Source organism: Durio zibethinus, chromosome 10 (genome assembly GCF_047325235.1).
Source record: "Durio zibethinus cultivar Kanyao isolate XHJ-2024 chromosome 10, ASM4732523v1, whole genome shotgun sequence".
In the NCBI taxonomy this organism is placed as follows: domain Eukaryota; kingdom Viridiplantae; phylum Streptophyta; class Magnoliopsida; order Malvales; family Malvaceae; genus Durio; species Durio zibethinus.
Genome location: NC_143171.1, coordinates 28,471,067 through 28,490,562, shown reverse-complemented (window position 1 = coordinate 28,490,562; position 19,496 = coordinate 28,471,067). Strand labels below are relative to the sequence as shown.

At 32.0% G+C, this 19,496-nt stretch overlaps 2 protein-coding genes across 2 annotated transcripts; both read right to left on the bottom strand.

Moving 5' to 3' along the window:
• Nucleotides 1-5,315: 5,315 nt before the first annotated feature.
• LOC111293215 (transcription factor TCP20-like) lies at nt 5,316-7,642 on the bottom strand. Its single transcript, XM_022886029.2, has 2 exons — nt 5,995-7,642; nt 5,316-5,889 (listed from the first exon to the last, which is right to left on the bottom strand). The coding sequence occupies exon 1, from the start codon at nt 7,160-7,162 to the stop codon at nt 6,203-6,205; it is 960 nt and encodes a 319-aa protein (XP_022741764.2). The 5' UTR covers nt 7,163-7,642; the 3' UTR covers nt 5,316-5,889; nt 5,995-6,202.
• Nucleotides 7,643-13,522: 5,880 nt separating this feature from the next.
• LOC111293214 (putative metal-nicotianamine transporter YSL6) lies at nt 13,523-18,208 on the bottom strand. The gene is made up of 7 exons (XM_022886027.2): nt 17,737-18,208; nt 16,886-17,058; nt 16,395-16,492; nt 15,951-16,088; nt 15,263-15,452; nt 15,019-15,151; nt 13,523-14,662 (listed from the first exon to the last, which is right to left on the bottom strand). The coding sequence occupies exons 1-7, from the start codon at nt 18,086-18,088 to the stop codon at nt 13,728-13,730; spliced, it is 2,019 nt and encodes a 672-aa protein (XP_022741762.1). The 5' UTR covers nt 18,089-18,208; the 3' UTR covers nt 13,523-13,727.
• Nucleotides 18,209-19,496: the final 1,288 nt, after the last annotated feature.

The window sequence follows — 19,496 nt, the reverse complement described above, 5'->3', positions numbered from 1 at the left end:
TGACCTTTTTTAACTGTGGTGATAAATTAATTGTGGCTCACGGGAATTATGGCAGCAGGTGAGAGGAAAATTGAGAGGGTGACGTGGGAAATTTGCACGTGGCCAATACAGTTTGGTCGGAGATATTAGCCGGTGCTTTTGGCGGCAATCCTAGCCAACGTTATTTCAATCTCAAACAGAGCAAAACTGTTCTTTCTTTTGCTTTCCCCAAATTACCCCTTTAATTCACTTTAAAATACTTATTTTTCAAAGATGCGGTTTGAACGAACGAGAAAACTAGTAAATGTTAAAATTTTAATTTTAAATTCGGTAAAATGTCATATTTTAAAAATTATTATGATTTTTAGTTCTTTTTTTTTTAAGTTATTATTAATTTTTTAAATAAATGTATTTCATTATTTTTATTTTTTAGTAATTTTTTATGTAAAAAACATAATATGATAATAAAAAAATATTAAATATTAAATATATTAAAAATAACCTCTTAAACATAACTTAATGAATTGAATTAAATTTTAAATTTTAATTTTAATAATTTTTTTTATTATTCAAGTAAAAAAACTAACCAACCATTTTCATTTTGAAAAAGTTTCTTTTTCAAATTTAGTAAGTTTAATTTATTATCTTCTATTTTTCAATATAAAAAATTTTTATTTTGTTTTTTAATCCGTCCATTCCTGAAATTAAAAAAAAAATTATAAAAGTTAAGAAATAGTTGTTTTTATAAATTGATATAAATCAATAATATTTTATTAACTCATTTTGGTGTTACTAAACTCGTGAGCGGTGACATCAAATTCAATGAAATATTTTAATAATAATATAAATATAGAGGAGAGTTGGGGTAACACCAACCTAATTAAATCATTCCCATTATATATACTATAAATATTTCAATTAATATATTTATTTAAAATTACAAATAGACTGAAAATACCTCATTACAATCATGGGTTAATTAGAGACAAATCAAAGTTTAAAACATGAAATAAAAAAATTTAATCCATAAAGATTAGTAAAAATAATATAATTTTAAATATGAAATTTAATTTAATTCATTCATTCTATTACTCTTAAAAAATAATATTTAATGTATTTTAAATTCAAATTTCGATATTTGTAATCTTTTTCTATCTCAATGCTTTAATCTATTTTATCCAAAAATACGTTAGATAGACAATTGCAAGATATCTTTGCTAATTACTTAATCACTCATCTTATACAAATGGAATACAATATTAGCATAAATAATACTTTAACAAGTATCTTTAAAATATTCAGCAATAGGATCTGATATTTAATTTAATTACTTCATAAAATTATTTTTTAAAAAATAATATTTAATAAATTTAAATTTTAAAATTTAACATTTATAATTTATTTTAAATTATAAATTTTTTTGTAAAAAAAATTTAATACAAATCTTAAAATAAAAAGGAATGAAGATATTTTTGGATAATTTTGTACATAATAACGAGGATAGTCATTTCGAGCAGCCAAATAGGAAATATTTTGGAGAACAAATTGCATCCATTGAAGAGATTTGTTTGCCAAGTTTAACATAATTTTGGAAGTTAAGCAAGCAATATTCTTAACATGTTAATGCATTCTCACATAGCAAAGATCCTCTCCATAAAAATAAAATGGGGTATAGCCCATGAATTAATTTCTTAAAACACTGTTAACAAAACCCTTAAACCTCTATTAATAATGATTGTCATTTAGAAGAGGCATCAACCAGCTGTCTTCCATCCCCTATCAAATATCTAAGACATAGTAATATATTATCTATGGCATATATTTTATAGGAATTATTGGGCATTTGGAGGGAATAAAGTATTAAAATTACGATTTAATTTTTTTTACACAATCGATCCCAAAGTTATAGTATATAAAATTTAATTTATTTGTTGATGTTGATGAGAATAAAATATAATTTTTATAGATACCAAGAAGATGAAAATTTAAATATAAAGTAGATTTAATAATTTCAGACACAATAAGATAATAAAATATGAAAAATGATATAAAAATCATATATATGTTTTTAAAAAACGTGTTTTATGTTTATTTGTGTCAATATAAATTTTAACATGACACAATTTGTATCGTATTTGTATTGATTCGTTTAAATATGTGACACAACATAAATAACACATTAATTTAATTTTATCATACGGATACATGTTTAATATATTTAATATATTTTTAATTTAATATAAACATATAAAAATTATTTAATTTTTAATTTTTAAATTATGATACTTAATTAACTATTTAATTTCGTATAAAAAATGTTTTAAACATTTAATTATGATACTCATTTAATAATTATTATAAAATTATTTTTTTATATTAATAATATAAATATAATATAATTATTAATATTAGTCATATATATTATTATATTATTTTTTAATCTTTAATAGTTTATCATTTTAAATTTGATACTTAAAATTAATATAATTATGTAATATAAATTAAAATTAAAAAATACATATTAAATGTGTATTAAATTTTTTTATTTTTTAATATATAATTATTTTTTTATATTATTAATGTGTTAAATTTATTAAATTATAAATGATAGATAATTTATAATTATTTATTATTTTAGTCATATTTATATATATATATATTTTTGTTAATCATATCTATTCGTATATATTTATATTATTTATATTTATTTGTATCGTATTTAAATTTATTAATTAATATATATTATGTAACATATATATTAAATATATTATATTCATATTTAAAATTTAAATATATTTTATAATTTATATCATATTTATATTTTAATAATTTATGTTATTACATAAATTAAATACGACGCGAGACGTGATATGCAAAACACAAATTGTCATATCTAAGAGCCGCCAAAGGGGACCCCAATCAAAGACGATAGGTATGTGAACATATATATATATATATATATTGTTTAGATAAATGATATACTAACACAGAGTTTGGAAGAAAATATGGGTCCCCAAGTCTTAATGTTGGGAATAATATAGAGGTCCACTTTGAGAAGGGAGCTGTTTGTATTTAGAGCAAATCTGATGGTGACATTGTGCACTTTTTTCTTAGATATTTTTATAAGAGTTAAAATTTCATCTTTTAATGACCACTGTCTTTGATCGCACACTCGTCACTGAGGGGGAGGAATTACCACTTTTTTTTTTTTTTTTAAAACACCAAATCTTCTACTTCTGAAATTTTATGTAAAATACAAAGCATGTGGTCAGCAGGTAGATATCATACATAGAAAGTGCTCGCTGCGACATAACACCATGAATGGTTTCGAGCAAAGCTTTGTGAGTGTAACCATAAACAGCACAGTAGAGTCCTCTCAATGTGAACAGGGTCCCATGTAAACGTCAGTAAGAACAAAAGCTGAAATGAAGTGTGAATGAATTTGCAACCAACAATATATTTCTAGGAATCTAGGCAGGCCACAAACATGTTTATTTAACTAATACTACAACTCTCACTCTCGGAGAATTTTAAGAATGTGGGAGTTGAACCATATTTACACTGTGAGAACAAGCAACAAAAATAGCTTATCAAATTCTCACCAATTTAAGCCTGAAATGCTGAACAGAAGCTACTGAGACAACAAAATTCTTTAGAACCCCTTTTGCAATGTGATATTGGCTGCAGAATGCAGACCTTCAGTTGTCAGGACACCAATGGACGAACCCAAATTTATGTGCAGTTTGAATATAAGCAAATAATCAATTTTTAGGAACATAAATCTACTTAAATTTGTTAAATGAAAGCTTTTGCGTCTTAGTATGATAAACACATCATGTAGTTTCGTTGTTGATTTTTGAAAGCTGAAACTGACACCTTAAAGCGACACTAAGTGAATCAATAAAAAACAGGATGAGATGCTCTATGAGACTATGACTTAAAGGGCGAGGTAGAAATTGAGATTTCATGAAAGGAAGAGAACCAAAGAAAGGAGACTCCAAGAAAAACCAATCTGGGATTTCCTTGAGCCATGCTATTTTAAGTCAAAATTTATTATTAGGCAGGCTAGTTGCACCCTAGACTTTGGACCCTCGGAGTCTAAAACAAGGAGGGTGACAAAAATAATACAACCAAATGTTCAAATGACTGATCAAGATTACCATAGTCATGCAAGACGAGAAAGTATGTGTGACAATAGTCAACCTGAAAGACTGCTAGTAGCAGTAAGTAACAATGAATGCAGCATGGAAAATACAACAGGATGATGCTCTACTAAAAAACAGCATATCAGGACACAAACTTCAGTGCCAATTACAGAAATGGTGGAAGACAAAGTTAACCTGAACTGTCAATTTCGACACACACAAAACCTCCGAGCTCCAAATGTGTAAGGACCACAGTAATTTTATCTCATGGATATGGTCATTGATTTCTTTAAGTGACATGTTAGGAAATGTGTTTTACGCTATTTCCTTAACCTTTCTGTTTCAAATTCTTAATCTTACAATATTTATTTGATAAAAGTTCCATTAAGTAATTTAGGGAAAAATTCATCAAATTTGTCAACTTTGCATTTGTGCTAGAGTCCATGAATTTTCAGAAAAAAGAAAATGTCTTTGGTATTAGAATGTTCACAATAAATCTTCACTGCTAGGAAACCAAAAATAGGAAGAATATTAAGAAACCATAGCATTGCACACAAAATCAACTATCACATTCCACTAGAGAGAAAAGAACTTGTCTTGAACCTAATTAAATTAGGATAGATACAGACGACAAAAGAAAGATCCCATAACCATTGGGGAGGGAGCAACAAATGAGAAGTCATTGTGCTAAATGTGAAGTTTGTAAGAAATGTGGTCTTTTAACAGCTTTGACTCATGGTTTCCCTGCTTCTTTAAAACATGGTAACTGGAGGAAGAGTTAACAGGGCAGCTTAGAGAAGTTACTTAGGCCATTTGGTGCCATAAGTTGATAAGAACCAACTCGGAAGTTGGAATTTGTCGCTTAAGATATTCTAGTTTGCCTCAAGGTTAGAAACTGCAGTTGGAAGAAGGCAAAAGTATGGCTATTTGGCTCTCACTGACATCAAAGATGAAGAGTAGTTAGAGCTTGAGAAATTAAATTATGACAGTTTGGACAGTGAAGACTGCCTGAAATCGTATCATTGTGAGAGGGCCAGTCAACTTTGCAAAGTATAAATCCTTCCATAAACATAAAATGATTTCTGAAATAGCATGAAGTACGATGGCTTAAAGAAATCTGAATTTGCCAAGAAAATTTTGCAGAAGTTTTGAGACAAGGTTCAATTATATAAACTTGCTCAACATCAAACAGAGAAAAGATAAACGGTTAATAACAAATCCAATGTTATGTACATACTAAGTGAAGTCTCCTTATATGTCAAGCAGTGAAGGGATGCAAATTCTATAAATACAAATTAATCCATAGTGAAGAAAATTTAGGAATACTAAAGAGAGAAAATATATGGGGTTCAACAAAAGGATTATGAAGGAAATAAGCTGAAAGAGTTTTCCAAACAAGGTAAGATCAGCGCAAAGGAACAACTTTGAATTGATGACAAGAGAACTAGGTTCTTATATGTTAGCAGACATGCTACAGCAAGAAGCATGCATGCCACTAGCAGCCAGAGGTAATCAGTAATTGGCCCTTTATATGCAACAATATATTCTTTTAGAGAAAAAAGAATTCTTAATTGATCTAAGAAGAAACTGGACATATATGACTGTAAATTTCTATATTTAATTTCACAAACAAACCACTGCCACTCCAACCAGACCTAGAGAAGAAGAAAACAATTAAATTTGCCTTACATCATAATCAACACACCTCTGAATCAAACAAGAAGTCAAGCCCAAAACCAAGCTACTAAGCTGTGCAAAGCTCCACCTGCACATTCCACAGCAAAAGCAATAAAGCACAAGACAGATTAATACTTCTCTGAAGACTTTGGAGGATGCAAGTTCAACAGAAGGCAAGAATCAAGACAAGCACCTCTGTAATGGAAACTTGGGTGATGCAGTGCAGAAAGAAGGGGACAAAACAAAATCCATCCAGTCCCTATAGAATTCTGAGAGGCAAAGTATTCGTTTTTCTCACTCTTTTTCTTTCCCAATTATACAATACTGAAACCATTACAAGGAAAAAGCATCCTCTCTCAGGAATGCTACTTTTTTTAATCTTGCTCCCAAAGTTTATTACTTTACTGGCCTGATCCTTGGGAATCATCCTTGGCAGGGGTTTGTTGCTGGTGTTGGTGTTGGTGCTGGTGCTGATGCTGATGCTGATGCTGATGCTGCTGGTGCTGCTGCACCCTAGCCTGCCCCATCTGCTGATAAATTTGGCTCAAAGCTTGAGGATTTAGAACCCCAATATGACCATCTTGAGACAACCCAAGCTCCAAACCAGGGAGCTGCTGGTTAGCCGCACCCAAGATTGAGGTGAAACTCATCTGACCCATGTTAGTAGCTGGCAAGTCAAAACCAGGAAACCCAAGCTTTTGCAGATAATTAGAACTTTCACTGCCTAAATTTGTTGTAGATGGACCAGATGATGACTGAAAACCATAACCAGGTACTGAGGGCCATAACCCTGTTGCCACATGATGGGGTCTCCCCAAATTGCCACCAACCATTGCCCAACTGGTCCTACTACTCCCTGACCCTATACTGGACCCCCCTAAATCTTCCATCTTTTGGTGCAACCCTGCTGATAGAGAGGCCCCTTGCTGTGAAACTGAGCCTCCAGTAGCTGCCAAAGCTGATGCTGGTATCGTTCCGCTCCCGGTGGCGGCTATTATTGATGGTTCAGCTTGTTGTAACAGCCACTGTATTGTTTCCCCATCAGATTTGTGACCCAATTCCCTGGTCAACTGAAAGATTCTAGCTGCACATAAAGCAGGCATCCTTATCCTTCTACCTCTTCCTTCAACTTTGGTATGCCTGTCTTTGTTAGAACTTCTCTTTGGGGCCAACTGTTGTTTCTTCCCTTCTTTATTTGCAATAACAATCTGGAAATCCTTGATTTCAGCTGGTTTATTCTCACCCATGTTTTGAGGCTGTTGCTGCTGTTGTTGTGGTTGAGGATGTTGTTGGGGTTGTGGTGGCAGGCTCAGGAAGTTGGGTACTTCCTGTGGAGGCTGCTTGGAGCCCTTGGGATCCATGAACAGTTAAAAGGATGGCGGGGTGGGGGCAAATTAAAGAAAAAAAAAAAAAAGAAGAGTCCTCTTCGATTGAAGAAGGTGACCTGAAAAGTCCTAGACTTATGAGTTTTCACTGTTTTTTGCGAGGAATGTGAAGACAAACTGTTATTATAATATTGGAATCCCAAAGCACACCCGAAATGTCAAAATTTTTACTCTTGGTTTTGCAAAATGTCTTTTTTTTTCTCTCTCTCTCTCGTACAGTATATGGTATGTGCTTTAGGATGTCCTTTCTTTCATGCCCTTTTTTTTTACTGTAGTGTAGGGGTTTTGACTAACATATCTGATATGATAGCAACTTTAACTGCCAATTTCACCTAAAGACACCAGCTCAAATCACATAAAAACACATTCCCAGATGGCCATATTCCATGGATTGATGGATTCTTGCCCTTTTCCTTCATTACAACTTACCTTTACATCCTAGTGCTACCCTATCTTATTGCAGCAGCAATACGTTGGTGCCATCTCTTGTAAGGGACTCAAGTTTCCACTTGTATGAATGATTGTTTGACACGTGTGGATAATGAGGTTGGTTGCTTATAATCCACTCTACCACCATCCTTCTTAGTTCCGATACATTATTTAAAAAATTAAAAATTTTTAAAGAGGAAATTAATCATGGGATCACTACCCTCAAAAATGGAAGACTGGGGGGAGTTTGTTTTTTAGTTTCAGTTACAGAATCTGCCAAAAGAACCCAAAAAAAAAAAAAATTTGATGCAGTTACAACTGAAGGAGTTGATGCTGCTTCTATTTGTTCAATTTGGAGATACACCAGTATAGCAGTGGGACCCTCAGTCCTGAAAACACCTAGTGTTCCTCAGTTTGACAGTTCATGGGCCATCTTCAAACAAAATCACTTTATAGTATATCACTGTTAGGCTTACTTGGCTTGCTTTTGTAATCTTAACATCAAACATGCAGTGATGCCAGATCATTATAACACTTCCCTAGAAGTTGACACTTGAAGACAACTTGTTCACAAATATGTTGAAGGACAATGATTTACCAACTTGACACGCCCTTTTTCATTTTTACATACTTTCATTGTCAGCATATAGGATTCATAAACTGTGAATAGTCCTCAAAGTTGGGAGTTGCGATTGAGGAAAGGGGAGGAAGAGGGAAAGTAAAACAGAATTATATGAAAATATTCTTTGGTAAAAGTATTTGTAGAAGAATAAAGAAACTATGAGAGAGAAAAAACAGGGTGATGCTTAGCTGCTTTCTATGATTAAGCTAAGGGAAATGATCACAAAGGTACACTTGTCAAAGTAATTATTAAATCTTCTAGATTGAGTGGATGCCAATGACAGCTTGAGAAAAAGACAGGGACTCCCTTGAATTTCTCCTATGACAAAGATGCCTAATTTCTTAAAGAAGGGTAACATTTTTCACTCCTTGCTTTTGAAATCAAGTGATTTTGTTCTATCTGATGTCCAATTTTATTTATATAATAATATAGTGATTGCATACAAAATACTATTTAAGTACATCAAACCCAAACGAAAGGTACAAAAATAACTGCTGATGTTGGTATGAGTTTGATTTGAAGAAAAATTCATTGTTTTTCCACTGGTGCCATCTGCGTAATGAATATCCATAAATGTTTGGCCATCCAAATTCCCATTTGTCTAGGAATGTACCATTTCTTGGCTAGTATACCAACCAACACTTAAAACTTTAAGTCAAGGGCTCTATTGGTTTAAGTCCGTGAATTTGAGGTGTAATTATTTTTTCAAGCAGTAATAGCTTTTTAAGTTTCGTCCATACATTTTTTTTCTTTGAGTTAATCTGAATAAATTTATTTACGTTAGATTTAATAAATTTATAAAAAAATTATTTTTTTATAATCTTTTAATAAATTTAAACTCGCTTAACCAAAAATAAAATAAAAATAAAAGATACCTAATGAGATATATCTCAACTATATAATTGAAAGAAAATTTGAACTTTATATCTTAACCTTTGTAAAACTTGATAACAATAGCTAAAACCTAATATGGAGTGTGTATTCTAAGTTGTTAAACAATCATTTTTAATTGTTAATATTACAGTGCATGTATAGAAATGATATATATATATATATATATACTTCATTAATATAATATAATATTTTTTTTATTACATCAGGAGAGTAAAACTCTAATACAAGTAAAAGGAAAGAGAATGCCTGGTTTGAAACCAGTTCCTTGATATTCCTTCAAGTACCTTTAACCATTAAACCAAAAGTTTGGAGATATAATAATATAATGTTTGAAACTTTGAAAATATCCTATTAGAAATATGGCTTTAACTGCTGAAATTATTGCCTTCATAGTTTATTTGCTGTGTGATTGCTTCCCTTTTTATGTTTCTGATATCAGTTAATTTCGTCTACTTCTTGCTCAAAATTTACATTTCTTCAGCTTTTTTCTCACCTGTATTTCTCAAGTTTTTTCAATCATGTAGTCATCATCAATTCATTTCTTGAAATCTCATAACTACATTTGCCTTTCTTGGTCAACAAATCTAACCACTTTTGCTTCTTATCAGCAATATATGTGTCATTCTATGTTAATTAAAACATGAGAAATATTTTTTAAAAAATTTTGGATGGAAAAGTTTTTCCAATATAATTGTATAAAAAAATATTTTAATATAATATTTAAAATATAAATGATCATAGTTGATAAAATTTATATCACGAATAAATTAAGCCCCATAGCAAGAAAATACTTGCAAAATGGTTTTTAAAAATATACTAAAGTCTTTGACTTTTCATTGCATGAATAATCCATGCAATTCTTTGTCACCATAGTGGAGCTTTCCTTGCATTCACATCTCTTTAGTTATGTCTTTTTCTTTAATCATTCTCCCAAACTTGATTATTAAGCAACTTTGGGGTGGTTTTGGCATGAATCATTGAAGCAATGAGAGCAAACAAATATATATATATATATATATCTTTATTTTTTCTTCTTCGTCTTCACTTGCTTTTCTCTTTTTAAAAACTAATTATAGCTTTGCTTTGATGTGGAGAACACCAATTCATTAGTGTTGTGATGATAATTATGGTTAGATTGGGTATGTGTATGTTGGTGATTGCATTGCTTGTCACATGTGCTTCCCATCATGAAGACAAGGGAGGCCCCTCTTTGAAAGCTAACAGTTGAAAATATCAAAACCAACCTCACTTGAATTCAAAGATTGAAGTGGGGAAAGATCTTTGCTTTTGTTAAGGGGTTTAATTTTAAGACTTATTTTCCCATTAGAGATAAGCTTGGATCTTTGTTTGTTTTAATCATTTCTCATTCCTACTCCCATCCTTTTCAAAAGTTTTGCTTTTGCCCTATTTGAATGCCAAAGGGAGGTAAGCACACCATCTAGTTAAGAAACACAATAAATTTTTGGTAATTCTCCGTCAATCCCAAGGCCTAATTTGAAAACAAATTATAAACAAATAGTAATTCATTTTCCTTTTTCTCGAGGCTTTGAATTGGGTCCTTTTGAGTAGGCAACAAATCTTGTTTAGAAAATTTAGCAGTTTTCAACTTTAAAACAAACACTTTGGAGCTTCTTTAATAATCAAAATGTCCTCATGCATATATAGCATTATGTTGCTTTGATTACACAAAACTTCTTTATAAAAAATCTCCTTTTCTTCATTCTTCTTTGAGGAGTGACAACTTTTCTTGCTAATTGTTAACCCATTTCTGTTTTTTGAAATATCCCTTGGTGCAGTCAATCCAAACTGTGTACTCTAATCTGCAATAAATGTGTTATTGGGTACAAAATTCACAGGCCTCTGGCTACTTTGTTTCTTCAGTGAATCTTGTATGCTGCCTTTAACTTTTAGCCTTGTGCCCTTTCTTCTCTCATCACCATTCAAGCTGATAGGTCAGTTCAATGATCAGGCATCAACAACAAGCCTTTCATAGATGGCCATGTGCCTGCATATTAAATCTTCAGAATTGAGACCATCTTGGAATAACCTATCAAGACAACAAGAAATTACACAAAGTACAAACATATAATTTTGGTTAAATTGGTGAATCAGTAATTTTAATATCATGATGGAAGAAATAATATGTTATGCAGGCTGAGGCAGTTAACTAATAATAGCTTAGCACCCCATGGTGAAAACAGTCCATTTTTTACAGCAACTTGGTGTTGGGGTCACCAACAAATCTTATTTATTTGGGAACCCAATTTCATTGTTCCCACACCTCCCATGCGATGGGAAGGTACATTTTATGACTGAACCCTACCAAATGAGCCTTAGAATGTAAAGTTTTTGACAGAAATGGGTAAATAATTAAGAAAGGTTGGGAATTGTACTTGAAGTAGATCTAGTCTGTCTCTTTCTGTCCACATTACAATGATATTTCTTGATGAATGGACTCACTATGTATTAAGATCAGGAAGAATGAAAATTGGAGAGAAAGAAAGGTAGTTCCATCACTTTAAATTGGAGCCACACCCACCATTGATGAGCTCCAAAAAAGCCAGAATCTCTCTATCCGAATAGCTCTTTTCGATAAGATGGACCTCACCATTATCCTTCTGTCACATCTAGACGTATGAGCTATATATGAGCTATCCTCTTCTTCTGCTTTTGTTTTGATTCCAGGTTTTGTTTTCTCATTTTTGTTCTTTGCTACTATTATATTCTACTTTTGAAGTAATGTGAAAGGCTATCAATAATCATAAATCGTCACCCACAGTCTCAAATGAATATAATTTTGGTCATGCAAAACTATATGCTCTATATATGATGAGATCAGATGTGACATATATTTAGGGAATATTTCTCACATGATTAATAATATGACTTTGGACAATTGTAAAAATATTTCTTACTATACTCATTAATTCCGTGCCAGCGCCAAATCCGGGTAACACTCTGGTATAAGATAGTGTTGGTCATGTATAAACAGATGAGTAAAACAAACAAATCAAAATGAGTGGTTTACGTTTATCAAATTACCATAATTTGTTAAGACAGATTTTGATAAATATTGGGCCCACATATGATGAAAGAGGTCACAATGTCTACCATGTGTGAAATTTTATTGAAATTTTGTGTGGAAAGAATTTGGTTGGTTTCTCTTTTTCACATGGAAGAATCTAAATATTTTGAACTAGTTGGAAGTACTTAGTCTCAATTATTTGAAAAAACAAAATTGTTGTACTTTTCATCAATTCATGACTCTCTTCTTTGTCATTGCATGCTGAAAACCCTAACCTAACCCTCATATCATTAACCAGAAATCTTAACAACAAAGCCAAATAAATTTGATTATATTCGTAGGATATCATCAGTCAATTTTAGTAAAAGGTAATTCAACCAAACAGAGTGTTGTTCTCATGTTTAATGATGATTCATGATAAAGCAGTAAACACAAGCATCCTCGAATTCTTGCTGAAGCTTTACAAAAGCAGTTTATCCATGTACACACTTCCATTCTTAAGCTTAAAGCTATATAGGAAGGCCATGATGCTTTTGGTTGGCAATTACCAGATTTGAAGGCAACGAAGTTTTGTAAGATGTCAAGGATGAATGACAGGTTTGGGAAAAAAACTAGGCAGTCTAATCGAATGAAAGAAAAGTTTATTTATTGACCATGAAACAGCTCCTTCTTTCTTCTTAGCATAGGAAAGGATACAAATATTCTAGCTAGGAAATTAGGTGCTGGCCCTACCAGTTTGCTAAGGACACCAAAGGGCTAGCACCTAAAAATTGCAATCATCTTTTCAAACTTTTAATTCGATCAATCAGTCACTCAAATTTCCAAAATCGGTAGCAGAATCCATTGACTTCTGTTTCCCTATTCTTGCAGCTTAATTGCTAGGAACAATAATCAACGATCAGGCTTTTCTTTTCTTTTTAGCATTGTAGCTCCATTTTATTTTCCCTCAAAGTGCAAATATAGCTGTAGCCAAGAACGCGTAATCTCCATTATAGTATCAAAATTTCATGATTAGGAAAGCTGGATAGCACAAGCCAGTGGTTCATATTTCATGAGAAAGATAAGTATAGCCAAGATTCCATTGACAATGATTCCCCTATCCTTGCAGCAGTTGCTGGTTGCTATCACTATCAGTATTTTATTTAGTATTTAATTTCTGCCAACTTCTCCGCAATAATAACAATTTTCTTGATATAGAATGCTGGGTTGTGATTTAGGGTCCATAAAAAAATAAAGTATATCATCTACAATAATTGGACTACAATTAACCAATCAAAATTTAAAATTACGTAAAATCCATCTAAATATTATAAGTTCATAGTTATAAATGATGGATTCCTACACCTTAAAGAAACATTTCAAGAGAGAGAGAGAGAGAGAGAACCATTTTGAGATTTATAAAAGACATTTACAGAGCCCAATTAACAGAGGGCTTAAGAGAGACTATTCTCTTAGAATCCATGTTTGGAAATCTACAACGAACAGACACATACAGAATCTAATAAACCTTCCAGTTCATACAATACACTTCCATATATACACAGTTGCAACCTTGCGAATGGCTTCCCTGATCAACTACTCACCGAAGGCCCAAAGTACATGCAGATAGGTGGATTGATCTTGAAGATAGAGAGAACAGCTGATGGTATTGTCCAAATACCATCACCACAAATTAAACCTGAAGCAACTGCACCTGAATAATCCTCTGCATCCTTTCTGTTGATTCTTTCCCATATATACAAGATTATCGTTCCAACAAACATGTCAATAGCAAAGTAAGCTCCGATATAGAATGGAACTGCCATAGCCATTGGAATAGGAATAAACTGTGAGATTTTCTTGGGGGTCACATCCCTTAGGAGGTTTACAACCAGAGCACCCACGAAGAATCCACAACACAAAGCCAGACAATGCTTGGGGAGCTCCGAAAAGCCCTCAATTCCTAGAATGGCCATTTCCCTGAATATCACAGCATAAGGTGCTTTGTATGGACCATCAGGTGACCCAACGTCAAAAGCCGTCCAAAACAACCAGAATGTGAGTGGAGCAATGACACAGCCCATGGCTGTTCCCAGTAACTGGCTCACAAACATAGACTTGGCCGATGATAGAGTGAGGTAACCAGTCTTGAAATCTTGCATTAGGTCAGCTGCAGTGGAGACAATGGACATCATAACCCCACAGGCTGCCAAACCGGCCATCACTCCACCATCACTTCCAACTATTGAAGCAATAATGAAAAGACCAATCTTCCCATAAGTGGAAGTTAGGTTCCAGTCTGTAAGTCCAGTTCCATAAGAGTTGCAGAAGGCAAGGGCAGGGGCAATAATGTATGAAACAAGAACCAGATACCACTTGAGGGGCGGAAAGATGATTGGAATAGTAGCTGTTGATATAGCAGCCAAGGCCACATATCCAGAAGCAGCAAACCATGTAGGTATCCTGTCTTTAAGAAATATCTCATCTCTTTTTCTCTGCTCTGCCAGTCCTTTAGAAGTTTCATCATCTGTGGAAACAAAATAACACTTTAATTAACCCTCAGTGGATAAAAGAATGCTTTACAACAAGAAAACAGATACTTGCATACACATTTTTGCCTAGAAGTTCTAAACATATTAAGAAGTTCCGACAATGCGAAATTAAATATTCAAATGAAGGCACTATGTTGTGTATTTATTAACGAGTTTTCACCAAGGACTACAATTTTACGCAAGGAAAGTCATATCAATAGAAGCCACTCAGCAGTGATTATATGACTTCAGTATTTCTAAAGCTATGAAAACCATTGAATCAAAATAGACACACACACACACCTACAACAAAAATATGCATGCAAGCAGCAGTCTAACAGAGTATCCTCACCTATAACCTCATTAACAGTAGGAAGTTTGCTGTGTTTGGTGCTTTTGTTGCACATTTCCTTTGCAGTTATATATATTATCTTGATCAGGTTGTAAAGACCATCCCCAAGGATAAGAGCAATAGCTATGAAGACCTGTGAACAACGTGGTGGACCAGAAAATTTCTTTAGACTAGAGTTATGAGAAGAGAACATCAAACCTCAACTATGTAACAGAACTAAGAAGACCAAATTCTTTCACAGTACCTTATACCCATAAAGACCTTTAAAATTATTGTTCTCCAGGCCAGAAGGGTACCAGTCCCCAGCATGTGCAGAAATGAAGGGCCAGAGGAAACCCCACGATATGATAGCCCCAAGAAGAACTGAGCAGTTTACTATGTGAGGGCAAATAAGACCACAACCAACATAGGTTGGACTAAAGTCAAAATAGAACCTGCATAAGGGAGCCATGTGAGACATTACCAATATCAGTAAAACATTTCATAGTAACATCAGCAATCATGTTAAGGATGTTTTACTCAAAGTCAAATTACCATCTCTGATTACATGCCAAGCTACTAACATACATGAATCAAGAAATGACATCTTGCACACACCAGAATCGTAGACATATAGATATGGTCTTGGAATACACGCTAATCAAGTTTGAAATCATTTCTATTTCTTTTCTGCTACTTCTTTTATCTCAACTGGTAACATATTAATCACTATGCAGGACCAATTCACTTTACACATAATAATACATCATAAACTTTTAATTACCATCATTTATGCCCTCTGGTTAATTATAATAAAGGTTCTATTGCCCTCTGAATCAAATCAAAGATTAAATATTGTGAATTATCATTAACACATATGAGCATTCTTTCAACAGGGGGAGAGAGAGAGAAAGAGAGAGATCACATGGATACTAAATCTAAGAGAAACTTACGTGTTTTTGAATAGTGTTAAGCCAAAACTGGGAAAATTATCAAACCCACAAGCATCTCCAATACCACTGAAAAACCACTTGAAGCAGCTCCAAACTAAACTTATGCTCAGATATTTTCCAAGGCACTTGACTTGCTTCCTGCAACAAACTCATAAAAATTATATATATAATCAGAAAGAAAGCAATATAGTTGTTAAATGGCAAAACTATACTCTCTAGTTATTTCTGAAGCAAATTTTATAATTTTAAGCAGCAGTTTCATTCAACTTGTAAAAGCATGATTGTTAGAACCAGATATACCTTCCATTCTTCATTATCTAGTTTAATAACTTGATTAGCAAAACAATTTTCCTTTACACTAAGCTTTCTGATTATGTTCTACAACAACTGAAACTGTATGTAGACCTATGAAAAGATAATGAGCATAACATATCTAACAAATACCCTGCAAGCTCAGCACCAGTATTGGTATGAAAACTATTTATCAACATTGCTGTAGCCGTCCCACTTGGATACGTAAGTCTATAATCCAAGACCATTACCTGATAAAATACAAAGATAGAATTAAAGGGCTAAATTAGAAAATTACAATCACATACCATGAGAAAACTTTCTGACAGAGCACTCACATTAGTAAAAAGTTAGTCAGAACAACAAACAGAATATTTATTACATCTCAAAAACCCTAGGTTTTTATCGAACGACAAAAAATTACTGATAAATAAAAGCCTATCACATCTAAAATTGATTTAACATTGAGGTTGATTACAGGCAATACCAATATTAGAACCAAAATTACAAACGCAAATATTTTACTTGGATAGAACTAATAATATAAAGAACATCATCTTCACAACCAAAAAATGCATCGTTAAGTAAAGTCTAAACAATCGCATAAAAGGAGTATATAATAAGGATTACGACAACAGCTATACCTTACGAAGGGGAGCAAGACTAAACAGCCCAAGGAAGCTGACAACAAAGAGAAAACCAGACATCCACCCTAACCCCGGGTTCTTAATATCTTCAGCTCGGTTTCCAGGGTAATCCGCACCAATAAGGTTATATGTTCTCTCATCCATTGCAATCATAGATGATCCAAATCCCCCTATCAAAACAATCAAATATTAAGGAAGAAGCAAAGTTACTCATTAAGATTCTGTTTAATTACTTAAGGCTTAATGTCATGAATAACCCCTAAACTATAATGAAATATTTAATGTGATACTTGAACTTTAAAAATCTCTAATTTAATACTCAAACTATGAATTTATTAACTAATGTGGTAATTGGAGAGTTACTTGTCCATCACATTTCATCATTTGAAACTACTCACATTAGAGGTTAGTACACATTAGTTAATAGATTCATAATTCATGTCACACATTAAAAATTTTTATAATCCAGCTATCACATTCAATATTTTACTATAATTAAGGCCATTGGTGACCTTTTACCCATAATTTAACACTAAAAATTTGGCTTCCCAATGAAACTAAATCAATGATATCAAATTCTTACTAGCTTTAAAATTAACTCAATAATTATGCTAATAACCACTTCTTAATAATTTATAACTAAAAATTAATTAATATTTGTAAAATTCTAAGGCTTTTCAAGGCTAAAAGCGAGGCCATAACAGCAAAAATTAAGCTTCCACGGCTTCAAACTAAATAGAAGCTAGCTAATCATGTCCTTATCATATCATGAATTATAATCACGAAAAAAAATTAGCCAAAAATGGATCAAATTTCGTAAAATTTGTAGGGCTTTTTTAGTTTTTTACCACTAAAAGCGAGGCCGTAACAAGCGACGACGCAAGTTTGAATGACGGTGTTTTCTTGTTTGGTAAAAGGCGAAACTTGAAACCCTAACTTAGTCAAGAAACCGGTCCACGATTTTACAAAGAAGAATCCGAGCAATCCAGCGCCGACGTTCAACGATGGAATAATCCCCACCGTTAGATTCAGCTTGTGCGTGATGATGCAAAAGAGAGTCCCTAACAAGGCGCTCACCACGAGCCCTCTTATCGTTATCTGATCTTTCCATTCCGGGACTCGCTCCGACTTGACGCCGTCGCACCCCCCGTCCATGTTTATCTTGTTGAGAATCAGCGGCTCAGATATCTCGGTTCCCATGACTTTCGGATCTGGTGGGCTTTTAGGGACTTTCCTTGAGGGGATTTAATTGGAAGCAATTTCGACTTTTTTGGGGTTTGGATTACGAGCGGATCGACGTTTGGTGAAGAAAAATGCGTTGAAAGTTTGTTTGGAAAACCAACCAATGGGAAGATAGGTGGTGGGGTAATCGAGTGGGAAATCACACGTGGCAAAATTAAAAACTAGTTAAAATCCGTTTTTGTTTGATTCTGAGTTATTATACAGCCCATGCCGTCGGTGGCCGACAGAGTTTTGTTGGGATTCACGCCAAAATAATGTGAAAAAAAATATAGTAAATTTGTTACAACCAATTAAGTTTTTTCTTTTGCCAAGAGTTTTATTGTAACTAAAATTATCAATTGATTTGATTCCCTCAACAAATTACTACCCTGATTTTTTTTTCTTTTATTAAAGACATAAATGAAGAGAATTTTTTACCTATATTTAAAAATCTCTTTGATTTTTATTTGTTTATTTAGTTTAATAAATAATTTTAAATAATATTTTTATATTCATTTATTAAATAAATTAAATATAAAAAAATTATTTGATTTATTTTATATTCGTAAATAAATTTTTTTAAAATTCATTCATTTATTTCTTGTTTATAATAATATTAATAAATTATATTTTTATCTTTTATTTTAATTTATTAAAAATTTATTTATATTTATTTAAATTTGTTTAATTATCATTTATTTATTAGTTATGAATATATTTATTTATATATTTATTTACATGTTCGTTTAATATTTATGAATAATATCATTTAATTTAATTAAATTGAATATGAAATAAATATGAATATTTTACCATTTAAATCAATTAAACTTAAACAAAAAAATTAAATTTTTTATCGAACATAAGTCAAATTCAAATACTTTAAAAAATAAACAAAAATAATTATAAATATACGATCGTTTCTTCATATTTTTTTTTTTACCCATGTAAATTGTTCTCCTTGAATCCAATAAAACAAAGTAAAATTTTATATATAAAATAAACAACTTAAAAAATATGTATTCTATTGGATGGCAACATGGGCTCATAGGATTCCAGACCCGTTTTACTCCTAATTCCTGAAAATACAAGTGGGCCGACGACACAATTTAGTTTAGGCCTAACGAAAGGATCACCAACATTTTAAGTTTAGTTTTGGACAAATAGTTTCCTTAAATCTCTACATTACTGTAACGAGAACAACTTAAATCCACTTGATTTGTCTAGATTATCTCCCCCGTAAAAATATATATATATTTAATATATTATTAATATATAAATTTTATAAGTTATAATGAATAATTTATTAATAAATAAATTTTTTTTAAAAATTAATTTATGTATATTTATTTTAAAATTCATATTTATTTATTAATAAAGTGTTATT